Here is a 27,113-nt window from a genome sequence, read left to right as displayed (position 1 = left end):
CGCTTCAACTCTCTTCACCTGTGATATCTTTGAAGCCACATCAGTGTTCCTCTGTTTAATAAACAAGCCCCACTTTAACATGATTTCATCAGTATGCGTACCTTTTCTCCCCCAGCCGGCGCCAACAGCAACAGACTACACAAAAGATCCCTCAGGAGGAGAAGTAAAGGTGTCGGCAGCCAACAGGAACAGAGGAAGCTGCACTGAGCGGGAATGAAAGGACACACTGCAGAGAGCCACAAAGGACCCCTCTTGTAAAGAGGCATGGACACCAATGCAAATGCCCGACCAAAAAGATAACATTCCCCACCGTGTATATACACACACACACATACTTTTAAGCACATTGGTAGAGTAACTGACGTACGTTTTGGATCTTTGAGTGTCACTCTACATCTTCTTAACGTAGTTTACTTTGTATTTATACTGTTTAATTTATAGATGTGACTCAGTATTTGTAAAAATCAAGCCAAAATTTCCTGCAATCGGTTGCCAGCACTGCACACAGAGGTCGGTTAAAAAACTGTCAGAAAGGGATACAAGAAGCTTTAGAGTGGCACCCAAAGTCCAACGAATCCCCTCGATAGAAGTGTTTTCAAATGCAGCTGGATTCTCTGAAGTAAAACACATCGTTTCGTAGAACTTTAGGTGTTTTCTAGATCTGTGTTTCTTAGTATTATTTCTACATCTCTTGTATTTGGTGTTAGACTTTAAGGACGACACGTGTGTGATTCAGCCTCGCCAATCAAGCAGGTTCTTTTTTTATTCTCGAGCTGTTTGGTTGGGATTCCCTTTAGAAAGAAAAATTAAAAGCGAGGCGTGTTTTCAACAATTCAGAAGTGTATAAAAATCCAAATGTAGGGGGGAAAAGACAAATGATTTAGTTTGAGAAGCATCGTGCAGCTTCCCCCGCCACAGAATCAGACGTATTGAAGAGATTGTGCTCGTCCATTTAATGAGAGAAGGTTGATTTAAAGGTGACATATCATGCAAAATGGACTTTTTAATGGTTCTCTACCTGAAATATGTGTCCCTGTCTACAAACCCCCGAAAATGAAAAGAATCCATTCTGCCCCTGTTCTGATTTCTCCACCTTTCTGTAAATGTTTTCAGTGTTTTTCATACGTCACAACGCCATCCGGTCTGTAACAGGAAGTCAGAGCTCGGAGCTTGTTCAGCCCATAGACTGTATAAAATACAACTCAACCCCTCCTCCGTTTTTCATTCCCTGCACAAATGTGTGCTAACAAGGAGCTTAGGAGGGAGGCATGCTAGTTGTAGGCTGTCTTAATAAACACAAAGGTCAGTTTTACTCCCCACGTCTGCAGATTTGAAGATCTAGTGGATGATTCTTCATTTTCATGGAAAAGTGCTAGCGCTAGTTAGCATAGCCACATAGCTACATGTCTGTAGCTGTAGCTGTAGCTGTAGCTGTAGCTGTAGCTGTAGCTGTAGCTGTAGCTGTAGCTGTAGCTGTAGCTGTGTACCAAGACACACATCGACATACTGACAAATAAAACAAGAAACACTAAATCTGGGACCAATCATTCAGAAAGGTCCTGCTGCCTTTCTGGCAGAGGTCGGTTTGACTCCCCACGTCTGCAGATTTGAAGATCTAGTGGATGATTTTTAGTTTTCATGGCAAAGTGCTAGTGCTAGTTAGCATAGCCACATAGCTACATGTTGGTAGCTGTGTACCAAGACACACGTCGACATGCTGACAAATAAAACAACAAGAAACACTAAATCTGTGACCAATGGTTCAGAAAGGTCCTGCTGCAGGCGCCTCTCCGTCAGGATCAGATTCTGGATCAGATTCAGAGGGTTGAAGTAACCCGGTCTGTGAGCAGCCGTGTATATTCAGCCAACATGTAAACATTAGATCAACGTGCTGGACAGCCGAGGCCACACCCACTTCCTGAGGGGGCGTGGTCAGAGAGCTCATTCTCATTTAAAGGCACAGACACAGAAAGCAGCCTGTTCTGAGCAGGGCTGAAAAAGAGGGGTTTACAGGCAGACCAAAATCTGATTTCAAAGTGTTTTTATGAGCAATAAACTCAAAAGACATGTTTTGGGGACCTGTTAGACCAATATATCTTGATGAAAAAGAGCATAATATGTCACCTTTAAGTCTTTCGCAACAGAGCTGGGTCTAAATAGTCAGCACTCACGCACTTTTGGGAGCCTTCAGTAACTTCTGTGCTAAATATTTGAATCCAGTGCACCTTATATCAAAAATAAACACACCACACCACACCACATGTAAAAGGATGGTGCTGAAGTCCACCTCCTCAATCTGTTGCAGAGGATGCACGCTCAGTTTGCAGGCCGGGGTGAATATTTGGTGCTTCTTGAGAGCAGCTGAGGATTGTGTGCTTTTCTAAGATTTAGATTGACTGAATGGTTTAGTTTCTCACTGTAAATATTCTCTCTACAACTCTCTGAACAGCAGGATCTGTCGACAGCTTACGCAGAGCAGACATTCGTTAGCTTAAATAACCGGTGAGGTGCAGTTATGCATTATTTATCAAGTGGGTGTGACTGATTTTGACCGCCATCTGAACTGAAGACGTTTTTTTTTTTTGGGAGGTTTCTGGCTTTTCCTCATGTGACAGGGTCTAAAAACAGAAATGTACATCTTGAAATGTTGTGATTTTAGGAAAAAGAAAGCTGTGAAAGCAGTAGGAGTTTATATAAATGATGAGGCTGAGGTGGAAGAGGAGGATATGAAATGTTGACCATGACCTTTTTGAAGGTCAAGATTTGCTTCAACTCAGAGCAGACGCTTGTGAATACGTCCGACTTCCACGGACGTATTCACAAACTCAGAAACAGACGCGCAAAGTGATGCTTTCATGGACTCTAAGTTCAAATAAAAACAAAGATAACAGGAGAGGAGGTTTCTGTTTCACAAAGCTGCACAGTGAAACATGCAGATTAATGAGTGGGTGCTCTTGGTGTGTCTAACTTTAAAACTTGTTGCACATCATCACGAGAGGGACTCTTTAAAAACAGATGAATCTGTGAGCAGCGGTCTGTGTCAGTGTTTGTGAGCCCTTAATTCTTCAATAAGTCAAATTATGTGTAACATCGCTCACAAACACTTGTGTCGTGACTTTGTTGGGATCCTGACACCTGATGTGAACATGCAGTATTCTGTGCTGTGCCAAATAAAACTTGGAATCATCCGTCTCTGTTCAATTATTGGACTCGTTCACGTTTAAGAGCGACTCTGTGACTCTTCTCTCACGTTGAATCACAAACTGAGATTCTTCTGTCACTTTTGCTTCCCGGAGCCGTTAAATTTGAGGTAAACTCTCGGAGCCGGAGGAACAGACCGGGCATTTAGTTTGTTTTTGCCCTCCTGTGGAACCCAACCATGAACAAACACACGGTAAATAGCTCCTTCATCGACCTGTACAGCGACGGCCTTCATCCCTACAGCCGCCGCAAACAGATCTGCTGTGTGAGTATGTTGCAGGGAGAGGAGCTGTGTATGTATGTGGGGACATGTTCAGGTGTAAACAGGAGCTGTTTATAAAAACTTGACGGGCGTATCATCAGTGGGACTTCTGTTCCCACCGGGGGAGCAGCGTGTTCGACAACACGCTCGTCTAAAAGCACTCAGACAGAGCGACGCTGTTTATTACAGAGGCTGTTTTATAACGGAGCAGTAACCCACCTCACCTCTGCACACCTGCAGTCCTGTTTGGGCTGAGAGAGCACGCCAACCAGCGCCGGTTATAGGAGTAGTTTGGCTTTTTTTAAAGGGAGGTGTTTATTTTATGAGATAGTTTGGAGAATTGTTGTGTTAACTGACACCTTCCCCCAGCAGCGTTTTCAGACGTTATAATGAGCTGTGTAGAAAAACTCTTCATGCCGATGGTCTTGTTTTCTACTTTTACTCATAATAAGAGCATCAGTTTAAATATCAGTCTGTTTCATAACCTGCAAATACAGAAAAGGATAAGACAGACTGGAAAAACAAAATATGAAGGATGGTCTGTAAAGTTGAATTTTCCTTACATTTAAAAAATATCTGTTTTTAATACTGAGTTCTTTCTCAGTCATCCGAGATTAAAGTCAGACTTTTGAAAAATAAGAGAGAATTCTAACTTTATTTCCAAACTTCTGAGATGAAAGTCAGAATTCTGACTTTGACACAAAAATTGCAACTTTGATCCCAAAATACAGACTTTTTTTCAGGGTTCAGACTTTGATCTCAGTGCTCCTACTTTGATCCCAAAATTCTGACTTTGATCCCAAAATTCTGACTTTGATCTCAGTGTTCCTACTTTGATCTCAGGGTTCTGAGTTTGATCTCAGGGTTCAGACTTTGATCTCAGGGTTCTGACTTTGATCACAAAATTCTGACTTTGATCTCAGTGTTCCTACTTTGATCTCAGGGTTCTGAGTTTGATCTCAGGGTTCAGCCTTTGATCCCAGGGTTCAGACTTTGATCCCAGGGTTCAGACTTTGATCCAAGGGTTCTGAGTTTGATCTCAGGGTTCAGCCTTTGATCCCAGGGTTCAGACTTTGATCCCAGGGTTCAGACTTTGATCCAAGGGTTCAGACTTTGATCTCAGGGTTCAGACTTTGATCTCAGGGTTCTGACTTTGATCTCAGGGTTCAGGCTTTGATCTCAGTGTTCCTACTTTGATCTCAGGGTTCTGACTTTGATCTCAGGGTTCAGACTTTGATCTCAGTGTTCCTACTTTGATCTCAGGGTTCTGACTTTGATCTCAGGGTTCAGACTTTGATCTCAGTGTTCCTACTTTGATCTCAGGGTTCTGACTTTGATCTCAGGGTTCTGACTTTGATCAAAAAATTCTGACTTTGATCTCAGGGTTCAGACTTTGATCTCAGGGTTCTGACTTTGATCTCAAAATTCTGACTTTGATCTCAGGGTTCCTACTTTGATCTCAGAATTCTTACTTTGATCTCAGGGTTCAGACTTTTTTTTCAGGGGCCTTACTTTGATTTTAGAATATTGACTTTGATCTCAAAATTCTGACTTTGATCTCAGAATTCAGACTTTGATCTCAGAGTTCAGACTTTGATCTCAGGGTTCTGACTTTGATCCAAATTTCTTACTTTGATCTCAGGGTTCCGACTTTGATCTCATGGCTCTGACTTTGATCTCATGATTCTGACTTTGATCCCAAAATTCTGACTTTGATCCCAAAATTCTGACTTTGATCTCAGGGTTCCTACTTTAATCTCAGAATTCTGACTTTGATCTCAAAGGAATAGTTTTGGGTGTCTTTTTAAATTGAGGTTTACATTTAATGAGCTAGTTTATTACCCACAGTAGATGGCGGTCAGCTGATACAGAAGCAGAGCTCTGAGCTGCTCTGACAGGGTTTACACTAAAATACATAAAAGCACTCAAATAGATCCCCACATCAAAAAATGATCACCGTATAAGACAGCTGAAATGACCAGGAGTCTTAGAAGAAGACAATCTGGATGAAATACAGCAAAGTACTGGGAGTCTGAGGTACAGTCAGGGCCTCTGTGTGGAGAAGTCTTGGTGAGACGTCAAAAGCACGCTGCTGAAGCTTCAGGGTAATGTTTACAACATGGTGACAGACGAAGGAACAGAGACCTACGCTAGTGTTTTCATTTATGAATGCTGCATGTAAACAACACAATGTTTTCTAGGATGCATAAACATTACACAGAAGTGACAGCTAAACACCAGACAGAGATATGAAGCTGCAGAGGAACTTATAGCAAGTTGAAGATGTGTGCATATGTTGACGCATCCAATGAAAATATCTCCAACTGTTACCTGTATACTGAGATACACTGACAGAAGAAGAGTATATGAGACTCATGGATAACTGTGGGGGGGTAATAAGTGGGATGATGTGACCTTTCCACACATGTAGCAGCCTGTTTATGAAAACATACAGTATGTTCATTCATCTGACAGACTTCTTGTTTTCTGAGTATAATTATATGTTCTTAAATATGAAGAATGAAAAGTCAGTAAAGACTCTTCTTAGATCAAAGCCACGTCAAGGTGTGCTCCCACGAGGCCTGAAGACGTCACTGGAGGAGGAGGGGCTTGAACGCCACTTTTCCTGAGATGAAAGTGAAAGTTAGTCTGAGTGTGAGCAGAGCTGCGGTCGAGAAAAGTCTCCCTGTTTCTCTCTAAAGACAAATTCAAGCAAAGTCTTGGAGTTTTTCTCAACTGAACAGCAGAATCTGTGTCCATCAGCGGTGAGTACACTGACCTACAAAGACTAAATGTACTGACTGAACATTTAAGAGGAAACAAGAAACAAGTTAAATAAAGTCGTTATATTAGAGAATAAAGGATCTATATACAAGAATTAAGTGGTAATATAGAAGAATAGAGTATTTGTATAGGATAATAAAGTGTTTCTAGGTGAACACAGTCTAATAAAGTGGTTCTAGGTGAACACAGTCTAATAAAGTGGTTGTGTTTTTGGTGAAAGTCCTCATGGGTGTGGTGAGTTGGCTCTCCCTCCCTGTCTCTGCATGGCACTGTGCCAGCTTCAGGAGCGTTGATTACTGGGCGGCGTCGCACGCACTGATATATACAGGTGTGTGTGTCCGGGCCTCACTCTCGCGCTCCTTCAGGGTGTCTGCAGTCTGGAAGGAGGGAAGGAGAGAAGGAGGGAAGGAGGGAAGGAGGGAAGGAGTGATCGATTGGTGTGTAAGCTGTTGTGACTCCTGGAGCACTAGGAAGCAGTTCTCCACGCTGGAGGCTGGTTCTGGTCCGGTCCAGAGTTCTCTGGTCTGGAGGCTGTTTCTGGTCCGGTCCAGAGTTCTCTAGGCTGGAGGCTGGTTTTGGTCCAGTCCAGAGTTCTCTGGTCTGGAGGCTGGTTCTGGTCCGGTCCAGAGTTCTCTGGTGGTTGGGTTGGGGCCCTCCTTCTGATGCTCCGAGGCTGTGCTGCATGAGTGTTGGACAGTCAGGCCCTGGTTATTGCGTGGCCTGCTATCACTCCCTGACTGCTGTTTTGGCTCTTCAGAAGAAGTTAGGATCAAAGTGTTTGTGCTCCTGGATTTGGCTTGCAGGACTTTATGTCCCACACTCCTGATGTGAAGAGTCCTACCATTGTGTTCATGTGACTTTGTAGCATCAGTTTAATTTTCAATGATTTAACTTTTGTGTTGATGAGTAGACGAGCCGTATTAACGGGATATGTAGAACAGGAATGAGTGATCGGCTAGTTTTTAGTCCGTTTACTATTTAAGTCTGTGACTTGTTGATGATATCCTGTAATGGTGACACTTTCTATGTTCCACTTCTCATACTTTGTTTTTATTCTTCCTCTCTTTTTGTCCTCAGGTTGTAGAAATGTCTGCTGCCAGCTGTCTGCTGACTGAAGATCAGTTCCTGTGCTCCATCTGTCTGGATGTGTTCACTGATCCTGTCAGCACACCATGTGGGCACAACTTCTGTAAAAGCTGCATCACTGAACACTGGGATGTTAATGTCTCGTGTCAGTGTCCAAACTGTAAAGAGGTTTTTAAAACAAGACCTGAGCTGAAGGTCAACACCTTCATCTCTGAGATGGTCGCTCAGTTCAGACAGTCAGCTCAACAGGAAGCCAGCAGCAGCAGCTCAGAGCAACAAGTTTCCAAACCAGGAGAAGTTCCCTGTGACGTCTGCACTGGAACCAAACTGAAGGCCCTGAAGTCCTGCCTGGTGTGTCTGGTTTCTTACTGTGAGACTCACCTGGAGCCTCACCTGACAGCTTCACGTCTGAAGAGACATCAGCTGATCGACCCTGTGGAGAACCTGGAAGGCAGGATGTGTGAGAAGCACGACAAACTGCTGGAGCTATTCTGTAAGAACGACCAGATGTGTGTCTGCATGATGTGCACTATCTTAGACCACAAGACTCATGATGTTGTTCCTCTGAGAGAAGGATATGAAGGAAAGAAGGCCGAGCTGGGGAAGACAGAGGCTGAAATTCAGCAGATGATCCAGAAGAGACGACTGAAGCTTGAAGAGTTCAAACAGTCAGTGGAGCTCAGCAAGAAGAATGCAGACAGAGAGATGGCAGAAGGTGTTCAGGTCTTCAGCGCTCTGATGGAGACTGTTGAGAGACGCCTAAATAATCTGATGGACACGATCAAAGAGAAGCAGAGAGAGACGGAGGAACAGGCTGAAGGCTTCATCAAAGAGCTGCAACAGGAAATCTCTGAGCTGGAGAAGAGAAGCTCTGAAGTGAAGAAGCTCTCACGCTCTGAAGACCACCTCCACCTCCTCCAAAACATCACGGCCCTGAACGCTGCTCCACCCACCAAGAACTGGACTGGAGTCAGAGTCCATCCACCTTCATATGAGGGGACTGTGGTGAGAGCTGTGAAGCAGCTGGAGGAGACGCTCAGTGAACAGATGAAGAAGCTGTTTGAGGCCGAGCTGAAGAGAGTCCAGCAGTATGAGGTGGATCTGACTCTTGATCCTGATACAGCACATCCTTATCTCATCCTGTCTGATGATGGAAAACAAGTTCATTGTGGTGATGTGAGGAAGGATCTCCCAAACAATCCAGAGAGATTTGATTCTTGTGTTATGGTCTTATCAAAGCAGAGTTTCTCTTCAGGCAGATTTTACTTCGAGGTTCAGGTTAAAGGGAAGACTGAGTGGGATTTAGGGGTGGTCAGAGAGTCGATCAACAGGAAGGGAGACATCACACTGAGTCCTGAGGAAGGTTTCTGGACGATATGGTTGAGGAATGAAAATGAGTTCTCAGCTGGTGCTCGCCCTCCAGTCCGTCTCTCTCTGCAGTCTGGTCCTGAGAAGGTGGGGGTGTTTGTGGACTATGAGGAGGGTCTGGTCTCCTTTTATGACGTTGATGCTGCAGCTCTGATCTACTCCTTCACTGGCTGCTCCTTCACTGAGAAACTCTACCCATACTTTGAACCCTGTCTTAATGATGGAGGTAAAAACTCTGCTCCTCTGATCATCTCTCCTGTCAACTAAACTGAGGAGAGCAACCACTGAGTTTCAGAGAAAGGTTGATGTCAAAGAGAACACCTGAAGAGGTGTCCATCATCACAAATGTCTTTAAGGCCTTTAAGGTGTCCTTTAGTTCCTGAATATGACCCTTGATGTGTTTCATCCTGCTGACAGCATGCTCACTCCTTGAAGACAAACATTTCTTTCATGAGATTAAAATTATAATCTGAGTTTTATAACTGTTAGAGTCAAATTGTGAGCGTCTGCAGAGAGTTGGTGTTAACAGCAGCGTGCTGTTTACTGTAGAGGAGGTGACATGCACAAGATTTCAGGTGACCATGACCACAGTTACACCTCTTCTTGACATATAAAGGATTGTTTTTGTAAATAGAATCTGTAAATATGACTTTGAAGTCACTTTTAATCAGGGATTATCAATAAGAATCAGAATAAATCAGAGATTTGAAAAGTCTCTTTAATTGTTCTTTTTGATTTTTAGCACAATTCAATGCAATGTCAAAAATCCACATTTTCCTCTGTGTAACTTTTCCTAAATGTCCGTGTGTCAGATGGATCTTTTGATGAGAAGTGTTGAATTCTGGGACATATTACTGATGAACAGTGTGTCTGAAAAAAGTCATTTTGTTTTCTTGATTTCTGTGAATTTCTGTTGCGTCTGATCAGGTTCTTTGTTCTTCTTTCATTGAGCAAAGACAACAAACGAGCTCCTGTGAGAACCTTTCTGTTTGTGTGGGTTTGGCGCCCCCTGCTGTGTTTTCTTCAACAACAAAATCTCATTCTGCTTTCATGTAATAGTCACAATTAATAGTCGAGTGTTTTATGAGAAGTGTTGAATTCTGGGACATGTTACTGATGAACAGTGTGAATGAAAAATTCATTTTCTTGTCTTGATTTTTCAAATAAACTAAAGTGAAGTTTTCTCTGAGTCTGGTTTGGTTCTTTAGTTCTTCAGTCAGGGATAATGTTCAGTGAGTTGGTGATTATGTGAGTTAGAATCCTGATGTCATGACTTGATGCTTAGTTTAGTGTTGTCCTTGTGTTTCATGCCTTGGTTCCTCCCTGTGTTTGTTCTGTATTAGTTATCCTTCGTCTCCCTCTTGTGTGTTTAGTGATCCTCGTCTCTTGTTGTATTTTCTTGTGTTTCCTGTTTTATTTTGTAGTTCTTGCTCCCTGTGTTTCCACTTTAGTGTTACTTCCTGTCCTTGTGTGTTTCCCTCCTTTTTTGATGAGCCTGATTAGTCTCACCTGTGTCCTGTGTCCACACCTGTGTTAATCAGTGTGTGTGTTCAGTTCCTCTGTTTCCCCCGTCCTGTGTTGGATCATTGTAGTCTCTCCTGTTGTATAGTTGTACAGAGCTGACAGCTGGAGGACTCGTGGAGGAGGCGTATGAAAGGAAGAAGCTGAGGTACTCAGAGTTGGCAGCAGAAAGGTTCAGGTTTGTTCAGTAGAAGTAGGATGTAGAGGGTTTGGAGCACCATCAACTCTCACTACTGGGAGAACTGGGAGTCTGGGACAGACGGTAAAGGAAATGTCAGACGAAGCAGTTAAAACCAGTCAGAGGATCTGGATGACGAGGAGTGATATCAGCTGAGGGCCAAAACAGAATCAGGAAATATTCAGTAGGGGAGGTAGAGCACACAGCCTAGACCAGCATCTCATCCTGGCTCTGCCTCCCCTGTCCTCTAACATCTAGCTGCAGACTCTTCTTGTTGTATGTTGGGGGGTGGGGCTGTGATCCAGGTGCTAGAGTAGGTAGTCTGGGTGTTGTCACCACCTGGAGCTTGCATGTACGGAGCCTGGGTCCGTTGAAGGTGGCAGTACTGTATGTGTCGGGTTATTAAATCGGGGTGTTCTGCTGGTGGAGATGATGGACGGTGGGAGCTGGCATGGAGGGGGGTTACTCTGGGACACCAGAGTTAACTCTGAGGTGTCGTGGGCCGAACTAAAGGAAACATCAGTGAAGGGAGGAGCCCACTTGATAACCCCAGAGATGTGCTGGCTCTCGCTCCCCATCTGTCCTTTCTATCTCAGGCTTTTGGGGACATGAGGAGCCATGGGGTCAGGTACTAAATGTATCAGTAAAGGGTGTAGTGGGGCGGGCTTCGTCACTCAGCACTCATCCTTTCTTTCAGCAGCAGTACCTTGTGTTTATCTCACATTGATATTACACTTATCAAAACTAAAGAAAGATTACAGTGTTTGACTGAACTGTGGGTTAAACCGGCAGGTGTCCATTAAAATAACATCACAAAATAGTGAACCAAAGACATTTGTGATAATAAAGACAGTTTTTTGATTGACTGATTTCTCCTTGAGATGCACTCGTACTTTATTTAAATACAATTAAAATGAAACAAAACAGAGAGAATCAATCTTTTTTATCTGTCTAGATAAATCCTATTTAAATAAATAAAAACAGCTTTAAATTGATATGTAGTGTCAGCGTGTGACGTCACTGGAGGAGGAGGGGCTTGAACGCCAATTTTCCTGAGATGAAAGTGAAAGTTAGTCTGAGTGTGAGCAGAGCTGCGGTCGAGAAAAGTCTCCCTGTTTCTCTCTAAAGACAAATTCAAACAAAGTCTTGGAGTTTTTCTCAACTGAACAGCAGAATCTGTGTCCATCAGCGGTGAGTACACTGACCTACAAAGACTAAATGTACTGACTGAACATTTAAGAGGAAACAAGAAGCTGCTCCCTCCCCGTCTGTTCAACTCGACACTAGACGACGAGGAGTAGAGCCAGAGGATTATAAAGTTGATATCTACGGAAATAAAGTGGTTCTAAAGTAGAATCAAGTGGTTCTAGGTGGACACAGTCTAAATAAAGCGGTTCTAGGTGAACACAGTCTAAATAAAGTGGTTGTGTTTTTGGTGAAAGACTTCATAGGTGTGGTGAGTTGGCTCTCCCTCCCTGTCTCTGCATGGCACTGTGCCAGCTTCAGGAGCGTTGATTACTGGGCGGCGTCGCGCGCACTGATATATACAGGTGTGTGTGTCCGGGCCACACTCTCGCGCTCCTTCAGGGTGTCTGCAGCCTGGAAGGAGGGAAGGAGGGGAGTGATCGATTGGTGTGTAAGCTGTTGTGACTTCTGGAGCACTAGGGAGAGGTTCTCAGGTCTGGAGGCTGGTTCTTGGGTCTCATTTATAAACGTTGCTTACGCACAAAACGGGGCCTGAAATTGGCGTACGCCAGTTTTCACGCCAAGTTTGTGACGTACGTACATTTTAGAGGCAGGGGGGAATTGGCGACGCAGTTGGTGAGAGGGGGAACTGAAGTCAGATTATATTTTGATGCCTTTTACACATTTCATTCATTAAATAACAACATTAACAGACCCATGTCACCATCATCACTAAAATCTGCATATTCTATTTGAATGTGTCTGTGGTGAGTCGTTTCCAATAAGCTGTCATTAAAAGATTAAAGTCTTAAAGTTCATCAAATATTTCATCAGCTTTGTCTCACCGTCACATTCCTCCAAAGTGTAGAGGAACAAAACGGGCCGTATCCTAACGTGTTCATCAGGAGGTAAAAACCAAAGTAACATCAGAAGACGTAAATCAGCTGCGGAGCAAAGTGACAGTCATGTTTCAATGTTTCTAACACTGTACAGAGTCACTGAGTGTAGTTATACTTTAATAAAGACAGAGTCACTGAGTGTAGTTATACTTTAATACAGACAGAGTCACTGAGTGTAGTTATACTTTAATAAAGACAGAGTCACTGAGTGTAGTTATACTTTAATAAAGACAGAGTCACTGAGTGTAGTTATACTTTAATAAAGACAGAGTCACTGAGTGTAGTTATACTTTAATACAGACAGAGTCACTGAGTGTAGTTACACTTTAATAAAGACAGAGTCACTGAGTGTAGTTATACTTTAATAAAGACAGAGTCACTGAGTGTAGTTATACTTTAATACAGACAGAGTCACTGAGTGTAGTTACACTTTAATAAAGACAGAGTCACTGAGTGTAGTTATACTTTAATAAAGACAGAGTCTCTGAGTGTAGTTACACTTTAATAAAGACAGAGTCACTAAGTGTAGTTACACTTTAATAAAGACAGAGTCACTGAGTGTAGTTACACTTTAATACAGAGTCACTGAGTGTAGTTATACTTTAATAAAGACAGAGTCACTGAGTGTAGTTACACTTTAGTAAAGACAGAGTCACTGAGTGTAGTTATACTTTAATACAGACAGAGTCACTGAGTGTAGTTATACTTTAATACAGAGTCACTGAGTGTAGTTACACTTTAATACAGACAGAGTCACTGAGTGTAGTTATACTTTAATAAAGACAGAGTCACTGAGTGTAGTTATACTTTAATAAAGACTGAGTCACTGAGTGTAGTTATACTTTAATAAAGACAGAGTCACTGAGTGTAGTTACACTTTAATACAGACAGAGTCACTGAGTGTAGTTATACTTTAATAAAGACAGAGTCACTGAGTGTAGTTATACTTTAATAAAGACAGAGTCACTGAGTGTAGTTATACTTTAATAAAGACAGAGTCACTGAGTGTAGTTATACTTTAATAAAGACAGTCACTGAGTGTAGTTATACTTTAATACAGACAGAGTCACTGAGTGTAGTTACACTTTAATAAAGACAGAGTCACTGAGTGTAGTTATACTTTAATACAGACAGAGTCACTGAGTGTAGTTACACTTTAATAAAGACAGAGTCACTGAGTGTAGTTATACTTTAATAAAGACAGAGTCACTGAGTGTAGTTATACTTTAATAAAGACAGTCACTGAGTGTAGTTATACTTTAATACAGACAGAGTCACTGAGTGTAGTTACACTTTAATAAAGACAGAGTCACTGAGTGTAGTTATACTTTAATAAAGACAGAGTCACTGAGTGTAGTTATACTTTAATAAAGACAAAGTCACTGAGTGTAGTTACACTTTAATAAAGACAGAGTCACTGAGTGTAGTTATACTTTAATAAAGACAAAGTCACTGAGTGTAGTTATACTTTAATAAAGACTGAGTCACTGAGTGTAGTTATACTTTAATAAAGACAGAGTCACTGAGTGTAGTTACACTTTAATACAGACAGAGTCACTGAGTGTAGTTATACTTTAATAAAGACAGAGTCACTGAGTGTAGTTATACTTTAATAAAGACAGAGTCACTGAGTGTAGTTATACTTTAATAAAGACAGAGTCACTGAGTGTAGTTATACTTTAATAAAGACAGAGTCACTGAGTGTAGTTATACTTTAATAAAGACTGCTGTACGACGCACGGAGCGCAGAGACACCAGCTGCCTCACACACTGATCACATCTTCCTCACCTGCTCGTGTTTACTGTGTTAATGAGAACAGTGTGGAGTAAAGCCATGACCGCTTCTCACAGTTATTATCCTACATATCATCATAATCAGTCAGAGCGCAGGCCAAGCTGTCCGTGATGAAACACATTAAAACTTATATTCAGGGATTAAACTTCTGTCAGATAATATCAGAGAGAGGAGATCTCTGAAGGACGTGAGCTCTCTGTAATGTGAAATAAAAGTGTGTGTCCTGTAAACATGAAACACTGCAGTGAGACCGTGCGTAATGATGAATGATGGATGCTCTGGCACTGCTGACGGATACATGAATGCTGCAGCGACGTGTCACTGGATATTTTATTTGTTATTTGTATTTCTTTTGTGTCTCTCCTGCTGTGAGAAACAAACAATGAGTGCAGAAACTTTATCCCCTCTGTCTTCCTCTCTGTTGTTTCTGTGGTTCACCGTGAGAACCTCTGATCTTCCGGCTCATTTGTCTGCATGTTCATTCATAAAGCTCTTTGCATTGACCGTATATGGTTGAATGTGGGCGTGAAGAGGGCAGAATAAGAGGCTGATCTACGTGCGCATATCTCCAGGTGTTTTGTGATTTATAAACGAACATTGCGTAAAGTTTGCGAATGGTTTTATAAATCAGAATTATTTTTGGCGCACGCCATTTCCGGGTTTTCGGAGAACGCACTCTTTTATAAACGAGACCCCTGAACTAGTATTCCTAGTGGAAATGTGGTCCTTACTAGTTGACATGTTAAGTGTAACATACAATCCATGAGCGGCATTAGAGTCACTAGTGGACGGCATTCAAATGAAGCAGGCGGGACGTTGATTGTGATTGGTCAATGTCTGCTCTGTGTGGTTGAAAGTCTTAAAGGGCCAGCTCAGAATTGTAACTTGAGCTTAAGCAGCAATTTGAGGCATTTTTTGTACTATCATGAATTGGCAATTCACTGATTGTGCTTTAGCAGAATACATGTTTGACTCAGGTACACATGAAAACCATGACAGATTTAAAATCACATTTTTATGTTCAAAAAATACAAAAAAAACCATTTTTGTTTAATTAATAAAGGAGAATCCTAGAGACCGTTTATTAAGACAATAATTGAATGCAACTTTGAATTATATAAAAAAAAAATTGCTAATTTAAGTTTCGTTTTCAGTTCAAGTCTATTTTGAAGTTCAAAATTTCATATCATTCAACTTATTTACTTTTTTAAAATCAGGGCACAGGTCTTTTAAAACTGTTTTCATGTCTTTTATCTTTTTTTAACCCTGAAAAGATAATTAGACATTTTAAAAACAGCTGATCATCTAACTACTTGAATTCCTGTTAGAGGGGGCTTAACATTAAAACAAATTGTACTGAGGGTTTTTTCTTTCTGTTGATCGTCATCACTCACATACTCTTACAAAGTGTCAGAACCTCTGTTCAGTGATCTTCCAAAATAAAAGCTTTTCTTTTTTATCTGTAAGCTGAAATAAAACAACCTGGACAGAAGGAAGTAAAAGAGGATCAATTAAAGCACATTAAAATCTTCTGCTAATATAACCTGGGTTCCATGCATTTAGTAAACATATATAAACGTAAACAGAGAGGGAGAGGAAGAGAGATAACTAAAGTGAACTATGATCTATGATAACATAGATTCATATTCTGATGTTCTAAAGCCAAAGGAAAGAAATCAGAAATAAAGCAGAGGCTTTTAAATATTTAATAAAAAAATATGTCATGTCATTTTCAGAAGGTGGAAAAAGCATGTGATTAGCATCAGTGAAATATCATCAGGCTTCATGAGGTTCATTTTTGAATGGGTGTTATTCTCTCTGGAGAGCCAATGGAACGTTTCACTTCATGAATCTCTCCGCCTGCTCATTAGCATCCTCTGCAACGACTATAAGAAGAGTGCATTTTGGTTTTCACTAGTAGTACTAGTCAACTTGTTGATTGTTGTGACTTGTTGATGATATCCTGTAATGGTGACACTTTCTATGTTCCACTTCTCATACTTTGTTTTTATTCTTCCTCTCTTTTTGTCCTCAGGTTGTAGAAATGTCTGCTGCCAGCTGTCTGCTGACTGAAGATCAGTTCCTGTGCTCCATCTGTCTGGATGTGTTCACTGATCCTGTCACCTTATCATGTGGACACAACTTCTGTAAAAGCTGCATCACTGAACACTGGGATGTTAATGTCTCGTGTCAGTGTCCAAACTGTAAAGAGGTTTTTAAAACAAGACCTGAGCTGAAGGTCAACACCTTCATCTCTGAGATGGCTGCTCAGTTCAGACAGTCAGCTCAACAGGAAGCCAGCAGCAGCAGCTCAGAGCAACAAGTTTCCAAACCAGGAGAAGTTCCCTGTGACGTCTGCACTGGAACCAAACTGAAGGCCCTGAAGTCCTGCCTGGTGTGTCTGGTTTCTTACTGTGAGACTCACCTGGAGCCTCACCTGACAGCTTCACGTCTGAAGAGACATCAGCTGATCGACCCTGTGGAGAACCTGGAAGGCAGGATGTGTGAGAAGCACGACAAACTGCTGGAGCTGTTCTGTAAGAACGACCAGATGTGTGTCTGCATGATGTGCACTATCTTAGACCACAAGACACATGATGTTGTTCCTCTGAGAGAAGGATATGAAGGAAAGAAGGCCGAGCTGGGGAAGACAGAGGCTGAAATTCAGCAGATGATCCAGAGGAGACGACTGAAGCTTGAAGAGTTCAAACAGTCAGTGGAGCTCAGCAAGAAGAATGCAGACAGAGAGATGGCAGAAGGTGTTCAGGTCTTCAGCGCTCTGATGGAGACTGTTGAGAGACGCCTAAATAATCTGACGGACACGATCAAAGAGAAGCAGAGAGAGACGGAGGAACAGGCTGAAGGCTTCATCAAAGAGCTGCAACAGGAAATCTCTGAGCTGGAGAAGAGAAGCTCTGAAGTGAAGGAGCTCTCACGCTCTGAAGACCACCTCCACCTCCTCCAAAACATCACGGCCCTGAACGCTGCTCCACCCACCAAGAACTGGACTGGAGTCAGAGTCCATCCACCTTCATATGAGGGGACTGTGGTGAGAGCTGTGGAGCAGCTGGAGGAGACGCTCAGTGAACAGATGAAGAAGCTGTTTGAGCTGAAGAGAGTCCAGCAGTATGAGGTGGATCTGACTCTTGATCCTGATACAGCACATCCTAAACTCATCCTGTCTGATGATGGAAAACAAGTTCATTACAGTAATAAGAAGAAGAATCTCCCAAACAATCCAGAGAGATTTGATCCTTGTGTTATTGTCTTATCAAAGCAGAGATTCTCTTCAGGCAGATTTTACTTCGAGGTTCAGGTTAAAGGGAAGACTAAGTGGGATTTAGGAGTGGTCAGAGAGTCGATCAACAGGAAGGGAGACATCCCACTGAGTCCTGAGGATGGTTTCTGGACGATATATTTGAGGAATGAAAATGAGTTCTCGGCCTCTGCTGGCCCTTCAGCTCGTCTCTCTCTGCAGTCTGATCCTGAGAAGGTGGGGGTGTTTGTGGACTATGAGGAGGGTCTGGTCTCCTTTTATGACGTTGATGCTGCAGCTCTGATCTACTCCTTCACTGGCTGCTCCTTCACTGAGAAACTCTACCCATACTTTAGTCCTTTTCTGAATAACAAGGGTAAAAACTCTGCTCCTCTGATCATCTCTCCTGTCAACCAAACTGAGGAGAGCAACCACTGAGTTTCAGAGAAAGGTTGATGTCAAAGAGAACACCTGAAGAGGTGTCCATCATCACAAATATCTTTAAGGCCTTTAAGGTGTCCTTTAGTTCCTGAATATGACCCTTGATGTGTTTCATCCTGCTGACAGCATGCTCACTCCTTGAAGACAAACATTTCTTTCATGAGATTAAAATTATAATCTGAGTTTTATAACTGTTAGAGTCAAATTGTGAGCGTCTGCAGAGAGTTGGTGTTAACAGCAGCGTGCTGTTTACTGTAGAGGAGGTGACATGCACAAGATTTCAGGTGACCATGACCACAGTTACACCTCTTCTTGACATATAAAGGATTGTTTTTGTAAATAGAATCTGTAAATATGACTTTGAAGTCACTTTTAATCAGGGATTATCAATAAGAATAAGAATAAATCAGAGATTTGAAAAGTCTCTTTAATTGTTCTTTTTGATTTTTAGCACAATTCAATGCAGTGTCAAAAATCCACATTTTCCTCTGTGTAACTTTTCCTAAATGTCCGTGTGTCAGATGGATCTTTTGATGAGAAGTGTTGAATTCTGGGACATATTACTGATGAACAGTGTGTCTGAAAAAAGTCATTTTGTTTTCTTGATTTCTGTGAATTTCTGTTGCGTCTGATCAGGTTCTTTGTTCTTCTTTCATTGAGCAAAGACAACAAACGAGCTCCTGTGAGAACCTTTCTGTTTGTGTGGGTTTGGCGCCCCCTGCTGTGTTTTCTTCAACAACAAAATCTCATTCTGCTTTCATGTAATAGTCACAATTAATAGTCGAGTCTATCACTCATCAAGAATCTTTGCTGTGGAAAATTACAAATAAATCAATAAAAGACATTTTCAGCAGGTTTTTCTATTTTGAGTCATTTTGATCGTTTATTCTCAGATTGATTGTTTTATTGTAAGATGCTTTAGACAATATTCAAATATATTCTCTATATAGTATAAAGGAGTGTATTTAACAAAGTTAGAATATAGTGAGATGGTTCTCTTTTTTTCATACGAGCTCAAAATGAGAAACTGGAAACAAGATTTGATGTTTTTTTTAGCTGTAGGCCAAAATTATCAAAGTCAAGATAGATTTAACTCTTAAAACATTTCACTTGATGTCTAATGAGACGACAATATGTTACATTTTCACTTTCTTAAATGACTGATGGACAATATTGTTTATTTCACAACATTTAGAATTGTTGAGATGCACTCGTACTTTATTTAAATACAATTAAAATAAAAGAAAAGAGAGAAAATCAATCTTTTTGATCTGTTTAGATAAATCCTATTTAAATAAATAAAAACAGCTTTAAATTGAATTGTAGTGTCAGCTTGTTTGTCTGTGGTTGGTAGCCAGGTAATAAGAGGGATGATGTATAGTGACCTTTCCACACATGTAGCAGCCTGTTTATGAAAACATACAGTATGTTCATTCATCTGACAGACTTCTTGTTTTCTGAGTATAATTATATGTTCTTAAATATGAAGAATGAAAAGTCAGTAAAGACTCTTCTTAGATCAAAGCCACGTCAAGGTGTGCACCCACGAGGCCTGAGTGACGTCACTGGAGGAGGAGGGGCTTGAACGCCAGTTTTCCTGAGATGAAAGTGAAAGTTAGTCTGAGTGTGAGCAGAGCTGCGGTCGAGAAAAGTCTCCCTGTTTCTCTCTAAAGACAAATTCAAACAAAGTCTTGGAGTTTTTCTCAACTGAACAGCAGAATCTGTGTCCATCAGCGGTGAGTACACTGACCTACAAAGACTAAATGTACTGACTGAACATTTAAGAGGAAACAAGAAGCTGCTCCCTCCCCGTCTGTTCAACTCGACACTAGACGACGAGGAGTAGAGCCAGAGGATTATAAAGTTGATATCTACGGAAATAAAGTGGTTCTATAGTAGAATCAAGTGGTTCTAGGTGAACACAGTCTAAATAAAGTGGTTCTAGGTGAACATAGTCTAATAAAGTGGTTCTAGGTGAACATAGTCTAATAAAGTGGTTCTAGGTTAACACAGTCTAAATAAAGTGGTTCTAGGTGAACACAGTCTAATGAAGTGGTTCTAGGTGAACACAGTCTTAATGAAGTGGTTCTAGGTGAACACAGTCTAATAAAGTGGTTCCAGGTGAACACAGTCTAATAAAGTGGTTCTAGGTGAACACAGTCTGAATGAAGTGGTTGTGTATTTGGTGAAAGTCCTCATAGGTGTGGTGAGTTGTCCCCATAGACTGTATAAAATATGAACGTAGTATCCGTGACGTCACCCATCTGTTCCTGAGAGCTGTTTTGAAGCAAATCGACGGCGGCAGCCTTGTTGGTAATGCGGAACTCAACTAGGCAGAGTGTGACGTAGTGTGAGTCTCTTAGCCAATGGCTGTGTGTTCCCGACCGGGAGTCACGTCAGTCATGTCCTTATTTGGGCAAAACTCATAATCTATATATCTTCTTAACCGTCATGTTAGAAAAAATTTCACCCCCCGTACAGTGTGTGCCATTAGAGAGATTAGCGTTGTAGGGCCAAGCTGTTTTTTGAACCAGGCTGTAAACATGTTTATTAATGCTGCAAAGATCGTCTTTTTCCCATTCATGTCTATGTGGTTTCCTGTGTTTCTGCAGCCAGCCTCAAGCGGATTTTCGATGTATTGCAGTTTATATCACTTCCGCATTGGCTTCATTGTTTGAGACCGGAGTTTGCCACTTGGTTGTCCCTCCCTTCCTTCCTCTCTCTGCGGTCAGCCTCCACTGTATTCTGTTGTGCGCGTTTAGAAGAGGCATTACGGTAATAGCGTGGAAACACTGATTTTACATTTTCTGAATAAATGATAATTTTAGATTCTTTCAGCGGGAGATTATTGTTTTAAATCCCAGTTTCCACTGACTAACTTCATTTCAGACTAATAATGGACAACTCCATGATGTAATCCTGCCCATCACAGGAAGATCTGATTTGTCATTTCAAAATAAAAGACACTTGAAATTTGGCAAAGTAGCAATAATTTTGGAATATTTTCCACTATTAGTCTGAACTGAAGTTAGTCAGTGGAAACTGGGATTTTTAAAAATAATCTCCCTTTGAAAATATCCCAAATTATTGCAATCATGCTACATTTCAAGTGTTTTTTATTTTGAAATGACACATCAGACCGAGCTGTGATCATTGCTGCTTTAGTTGCTTTGAAAACGTTTACACTTAGACGTAGACGAGCCGTATTAACGGGATATGTAGAACAGGAATTAGTGATCGGCTAGTTTTTAGTCCGTTTACTATTTAAGTCTGTGACTTGTTGATAATATCCTGTAATGGTGACACTTTCTATGTTCCACTTCTCATACTTTGTTTTTATTCTTCCTCTCTTTTTGTCCTCAGGTTGTAGAAATGTCTGCTGCCAGCTGTCTGCTGACTGAAGATCAGTTCCTGTGCTCCATCTGTCGGGATGTGTTCACTGATCCTGTCAGCACACCATGTGGACACAACTTCTGTAAAAGCTGCATCACTGAACACTGGGATGTTAAAGTCTCGTGTCAGTGTCCAAACTGTAAAGAGGTTTTTAAAACAAGACCTGAGCTGAAGGTCAACACCTTCATCTCTGAGATGGCTGCTCAGTTCAGACAGAAAGCTCAACAGGAAGCCAGCAGCCGCAGACCAGAACAAGTTTCCAAACCAGCAGAAGTTCCCTGTGACGTCTGCACTGGAACCAAACTGAAGGCCCTGAAGTCCTGCCTGGTGTGTCTGGTTTCTTACTGTGAGACTCACCTGGAGCCTCACCTGACAGCTTCACGTCTGAAGAGACATCAGCTGATCGACCCTGTGGAGAACCTGGAAGGCAGGATGTGTGAGAAGCACGACAAACTGCTGGAGCTGTTCTGTAAGAACGACCAGATGTGTGTCTGCATGATGTGCACTATCTTAGACCACAAGACTCATGATGTTGTTCCTCTGAGAGAAGGATATGAAGGAAAGAAGGCCGAGCTGGGGAAGACAGAGGCTGAAATTCAGCAGATGATCCAGAAGAGACGACTGAAGCTTGAAGAGTTCAAACAGTCAGTGGAGCTCAGCAAGAAGAATGCAGACAGAGAGATGGCAGAAGGTGTTCAGGTCTTCAGCGCTCTGATGGAGACTGTTGAGAGACGCCTAAATAATCTGACGGACACGATCAAAGAGAAGCAGAGAGAGACGGAGGAACAGGCTGAAGGCTTCATCAAAGAGCTGCAACAGGAAATCTCTGAGCTGGAGAAGAGAAGCTCTGAAGTGAAGAAGCTCTCACGCTCTGAAGACCACCTCCACCTCCTTCAAAACATCACGGCCCTGAACGCTGCTCCACCCACCAAGAACTGGACTGGAGTCAGAGTCCATCCACCTTCATATGAGGGGACTGTGGTGAGAGCTGTGAAGCAGCTGGAGGAGACGCTCAGTGAACAGATGAAGAAGCTGTTTGAGGCCGAGCTGAAGAGAGTCCAGCAGTATGAGGTGGATCTGACTCTTGATCCTGATACAGCATATCCTAATCTCATCCTGTCTGATGATGGAAAACAAGTTCATCACAGTAATAAGAAGAAGAATCTCCCAAACAATCCAGAGAGATTTAGTAAATATACTATGGTCTTATCAAAGCAGAGTTTCTCTTCAGGCAGATTTTACTTCGAGGTTCAGGTTAAAGGGAAGACTGACTGGGATTTAGGAGTGGCCAGAGAGTCGATCAACAGGAAGGGAGACATCAGACTGAGTCCTGAGGATGGTTTCTGGACGATATGGTTGAGTAATAGAAATGAGTACACAGCTTGTGCTCGCCCTTCAGTTGATCTTGCTCTACAGTCTGGTCCTGAGAAGGTGGGGGTGTTTGTGGACTATGAGGAGGGTCTGGTCTCCTTTTATGACGTTGATGCTGCAGCTCTGATCTACTCCTTCACTGGCTGCTCCTTCACTGAGAAACTCTACCCATACTTTAGTCCTGATAATAATTATGGAGGTAAAAACTCTGCTCCTCTGATCATCTCTCCTGTCAACCAAACTGAGGAGAGCAACCACTGAGTTTCAGAGAAAGGTTGATGTCAAAGAGAACACCTGAAGAGGTGTCCATCATCACAAATGTCTTTAAGGCCTTTAAGGTGTCCTTTAGTTCCTGAATATGACCCTTGATGTGTTTCATCCTGCTGACAGCATGCTCACTCCTTGAAGACAAACATTTCTTTCATGAGATTAAAATTATAATCTGAGTTTTATAACTGTTAGAGTCAAATTGTGAGCGTCTGCAGAGAGTTGGTGTTAACAGCAGCGTGCTGTTTACTGTAGAGGAGGTGACATGCACAAGATTTCAGGTGACCATGACCACAGTTACACCTCTTCTTGACATATAAAGGATTGTTTTTGTAAATAGAATCTGTAAATATGACTTTGAAGTCACTTTTAATCAGGGATTATCAATAATAATCAGAATAAATCAGAGATTTGAAAAGTCTCTTTAATTGTTCTTTTTGATTTTTAGCACAATTCAATGCAGTGTCAAAAATCCACATTTTCCTCTGTGTAACTTTTCCTAAATGTCCGTGTGTCAGATGGATCTTTTGATGAGAAGTGTTGAATTCTGGGACATATTACTGATGAACAGTGTGTCTGAAAAAAGTCATTTTGTTTTCTTGATTTCTGTGAATTTCTGTTGCGTCTGATCAGGTTCTTTGTTCTTCTTTCATTGAGCAAAGACAACAAACGAGCTCCTGTGAGAACCTTTCTGTTTGTGTGGGTTTGGCGCCCCCTGCTGTGTTTTCTTCAACAACAAAATCTCATTCTGCTTTCATGTAATAGTCACAATTAATAGTCGAGTGTTTTATGAGAAGAGTTGAATTCTGGGACATGTTACTGATGAACAGTGTGAATGAAAAAGTCAGTTTCTTGTCTTGATTTTTCAAATAAACTAAAGTGAAGTTTTCTCTGAGTCTGGTTTGGTTCTTTAGTTCTTCAGTCAGGGATAATGTTCAGTGAGTTGGTGATTATGTGAGTTAGAATCCTGATGTCATGACTTGATGCTTAGTTTAGTGTTGTCCTTGTGTTTCATGCCTTGGTTCCTCCCTGTGTTTGTTCTGTATTAGTTATCCTTCGTCTCCCTCTTGTGTGTTTAGTGATCCTCGTCTCTTGTTGTATTTTCTTGTGTTTCCTGTTTTATTTTGTAGTTCTTGCTCCCTGTGTTTCCTGTTTTATTTTGTAGTTCTTGCTCCCTGTGTTTCCAGTTTAGTGTTACTTCCTGTCCTTGTGTGTTTCCCTCCTTTTTTGATGAGCCTGATTAGTCTCACCTGTGTCCTGTGTCCACACCTGTGTTAATCACTGTGTGTGTTCAGTTCCTCTGTTTCCCCCGTCCTGTGTTGGATCATTGTTCGTCTCTCCTGTGTTTTATCTGGATTTGACTCTTTGACGTTTTTAGTAAGTTTTGTTTATTAAAACCTTTTATTTTAAATCTGCACTTCCAGTTTCTCCATTCATGACACCTGACAGGGTGAGAGGGCCTGGATTGCAGCATCGGATCAAATGTTAAAAAAACATCCATGTTGTTAAGCATGAAAATATTTTTGCCACAGTGTCAACAGGTGGAGATGAAATGTTCCAAATCTCCTCACTGCGTATTGATCTAATGGGATGTGTGTGAGCTAATAGGAGTTAATAACCGTTGTCAAGGGGTTTAGACCAATCAGAATCAAGTATTCAACTCCGCCTGGTGATCAGTGAGAAAGCTGGAAAGAGTTGTTCTAACACTCGATGACTGAACATTATTCCAGCAGATGATTTATGTTCAAACACAAACTCTCCGTGCAACACATCAGTTTCACGCTCTACACTGAAACTGTTGAGTGAAATCATCTCCATCAAATCAAATCAATGAATCGATCGATGTTCATTCAAATCTCTGGAGACCAGAGGAAATGTGACTGAAGCAGCCGGGAGGAACTTTTGCAGCTTCTTGTGTGCAGTTTCAGTGTTTGTCCACTAGGTGGCGACCTGCCTCCATCTCCTCTGCTTTAACTCACACCAGTTTCTCTCTTTCTAATGAAGCTGATTCACTTCAGCTGTTCCTGCACACGCGCATGCTTCCTCTGTGGTTTCATGTGTTTGTCAAGGATGGCGTGCTGGTACTGAGGTGCAAGCTAAGAAAAGACGACATGGACCTGTCCCTCCACCCGCCGCTATGGGGAATGTAAGATCTATCTACGATAAGGTGGACGAGCTAACCCAGCACCAGAGGGAATACTGGCAGAGTAGCATCATGCTAACAGAGCTAACACCGGACATGAACCCCACATTGGAAGGATTTCACCTGCTGTGGGCGGACAGGATACAGGAGAGCGGGACTGAACACACTGGTGAAGAAGGCCAGCTCAGTCCTGGACCCTGTGGAGGTGGTGGCTGACAGGAGAATTATGGCCAAGCTGTCGTCTTTGATGGACATTTCTTTCCTATATACATTCTTGTTAAATTCTTGTACTGTACACCTTCTTGTTTGCTGCTGTAACTCCATGAATTTCCCCGTTGTGGGACGAATAAATGAGTATCTTATCTTGTCTTATAGAGCTGACAGCGGGAGGACTCGATGGAGGACTCTCTGAGGTGTCGTGGGCCGGACTAAAGGAAACATCAGTGAAGAGAGGAGCCCACTTGATAACCCCCGTGATGTGCTGTCTCTCTCTCCATCTGTCCTTTCTGTCTCAGGCTTTGGAGGACATCAGTCTGATAATAAGAGTGATAAGTGGGATGATGTATAGTGACCTTTCCACACATGTAGCAGCCTGTTTATGAAAACATACAGTATGTTCATTCATCTGACAGACTTCTTGTTTTCTGAGTATATGTTCTTAAATATGAAGAATGAAAAGTCAGTAAAGTCTGGCCTTTGCTGACCATGTGAGGTCCTACAAGGAGGCACTCTCCAAGACCAAGACCTCCTATTACTCCACCCTCATTGCCTCACAACAAAATCAACCCAGATCTTTATTCTCAACCATACACCGACTTCTCCGCCCACTTGCTCCCTCCCTCACTGCCGATGCTCCTGACCTCTGCTCAAAGTTCCTCGACTTTTTTCAAGCCAAGGTAAATTCTATCCATAGTCAACTCCTGGCGCCTGGCCCCTCCCCTTCTCACGTATCCATGACACCGGATGACATGCTCCCAGCCACACCCCTCCACTCCCAATGCTCTCTCTCCTCCTTCTCCCCAGTCGATGCTTCACTGGTCTCGAAGCTGGTTCCCAGAGCTAAAGCCTCCACCTGCTCCCTTGACCCTATGCCCACGGTGCTGGTCAAGGCCTGTCTTCCCACCCTCTGCCCCATCATTACGGACATCATCAACTCCTCTCTGGCTTCTGGAATAGTTCCCTCTCAGTTCAAAACTGCCTCCATAACTCCCATCCTTAAGAAGCCTGGTCTGGACCCTGAGGAGCTGAACAACTACAGGCCGATCTCTAACCTTCCTTTCCTCAGTGAAACCCTGGAAAGAGCAGTGGCCGCCCAGCTACATCAACATCTGTCCAACCATGAGCTCTATGAACCACTACAGTCACCCTACAGACCCCACCACAGCACAGAGACCGTCCTCATCAAGATCACCAACGACCTCCTCCTCCTCACTGCAGACTCCGGACACATCAGTATACTCATCCTCCTCGACCTTTCTGCTGCCTTTGACACAGTTTCCCACACAGTCCTTCTGAAATGCCTGTCAGACAATCTCGGCATCACAGGTACAGCTCTTTCATGGTTCCAATCATATCTTTCACACAGGACTCAGTTTGTCAGCATCAACGGCTCATCCTCCCCCCCGGCCCCTGTCAACCAAGGTGTCCCCCAAGGCTCTGTGCTCGGTCCCCTACTCTTCACCATCTACATGCTCCCACTCGGTCAGATCATTCGGCACTTCAGTCTCAATTTCCACTGTTATGCTGATGATACTCAGCTCTACCTCAGCACCTCACCATCCACCCAGCTTCCCCCTCAGTCTCTGGTCAACTGCCTTCACGCCATAAAAACCTGGAGGACATCTAAACTCCTCAAACTCAACAGTACCAAGACGGAGCTCGAGGTTGTGGCCCTCAAGCCACTGCTCAGGAAGGTTGGAGATCTCCTCCTCCATGTGGATTGCTGTTCCATCTCCCCATCTCC

The 27,113-nt window shown here is 42.4% G+C and overlaps 4 protein-coding genes across 9 annotated transcripts in view; all 4 read left to right on the top strand.

Moving 5' to 3' along the window:
- Positions 1-3,188, top strand: part of acanb (aggrecan b) — a 30,259-nt gene extending 27,071 nt beyond the window's left edge. The window contains exon 19 of the mRNA XM_034686704.1: positions 116-3,188. Coding sequence (XP_034542595.1) covers positions 116-207 — 92 coding nt within the window. The 3' untranslated portion in view covers positions 208-3,188. The remainder of the gene's footprint in view (positions 1-115) is intronic.
- Positions 3,189-5,911: 2,723 nt separating this feature from the next.
- LOC117814089 (E3 ubiquitin-protein ligase TRIM21-like) lies at positions 5,912-9,883 on the top strand. Its single transcript, XM_034685208.1, has 2 exons — positions 5,912-6,228; positions 7,325-9,883. Exon 2 carries the CDS (start codon positions 7,334-7,336, stop codon positions 8,966-8,968), a length of 1,635 nt encoding a protein of 544 aa, XP_034541099.1. The 5' UTR covers positions 5,912-6,228; positions 7,325-7,333; the 3' UTR covers positions 8,969-9,883.
- Positions 7,169-19,036, top strand: LOC117814087 (E3 ubiquitin-protein ligase TRIM21-like). Of its 3 annotated transcripts, none has more exons than XM_034685205.1 (2): positions 7,169-7,260; positions 16,251-19,036. In XM_034685205.1, the coding sequence occupies exon 2, from the start codon at positions 16,324-16,326 to the stop codon at positions 17,971-17,973; it is 1,650 nt and encodes a 549-aa protein (XP_034541096.1). In that variant the 5' UTR covers positions 7,169-7,260; positions 16,251-16,323; the 3' UTR covers positions 17,974-19,036. The 3 variants fall into 3 exon arrangements, with proteins under 3 accessions (XP_034541096.1, XP_034541097.1, XP_034541098.1); XM_034685206.1 differs by lacking the exon at positions 7,169-7,260 and adding an exon at positions 10,336-10,400 and having other exon boundaries at positions 16,315-19,036; XM_034685207.1 differs by lacking the exon at positions 7,169-7,260 and adding an exon at positions 11,477-11,591 and having other exon boundaries at positions 16,315-19,035.
- Positions 19,037-19,596: 560 nt separating this feature from the next.
- LOC117814086 (E3 ubiquitin-protein ligase TRIM21-like) lies at positions 19,597-23,902 on the top strand. Of its 4 annotated transcripts, none has more exons than XM_034685204.1 (2): positions 19,597-19,712; positions 21,340-23,902. In XM_034685204.1, exon 2 carries the CDS (start codon positions 21,349-21,351, stop codon positions 22,999-23,001), a length of 1,653 nt encoding a protein of 550 aa, XP_034541095.1. In that variant the 5' UTR covers positions 19,597-19,712; positions 21,340-21,348; the 3' UTR covers positions 23,002-23,902. The 4 variants fall into 4 exon arrangements, with proteins under 4 accessions (XP_034541095.1, XP_034541092.1, XP_034541093.1 ...); XM_034685201.1 differs by lacking the exon at positions 19,597-19,712 and adding an exon at positions 20,111-20,182; XM_034685202.1 differs by lacking the exon at positions 19,597-19,712 and adding an exon at positions 20,678-20,751.
- The last annotated feature ends 3,211 nt before the right edge of the window (positions 23,903-27,113 follow it).

This window comes from Notolabrus celidotus, chromosome 6, assembly GCF_009762535.1.
Source record: "Notolabrus celidotus isolate fNotCel1 chromosome 6, fNotCel1.pri, whole genome shotgun sequence".
In the NCBI taxonomy this organism is placed as follows: Eukaryota; Metazoa; Chordata; class Actinopteri; order Labriformes; family Labridae; genus Notolabrus; species Notolabrus celidotus.
The sequence above is the reverse complement of the archived record's forward strand: the minus strand, read 5'-3'. Positions and strand labels throughout refer to the sequence as shown.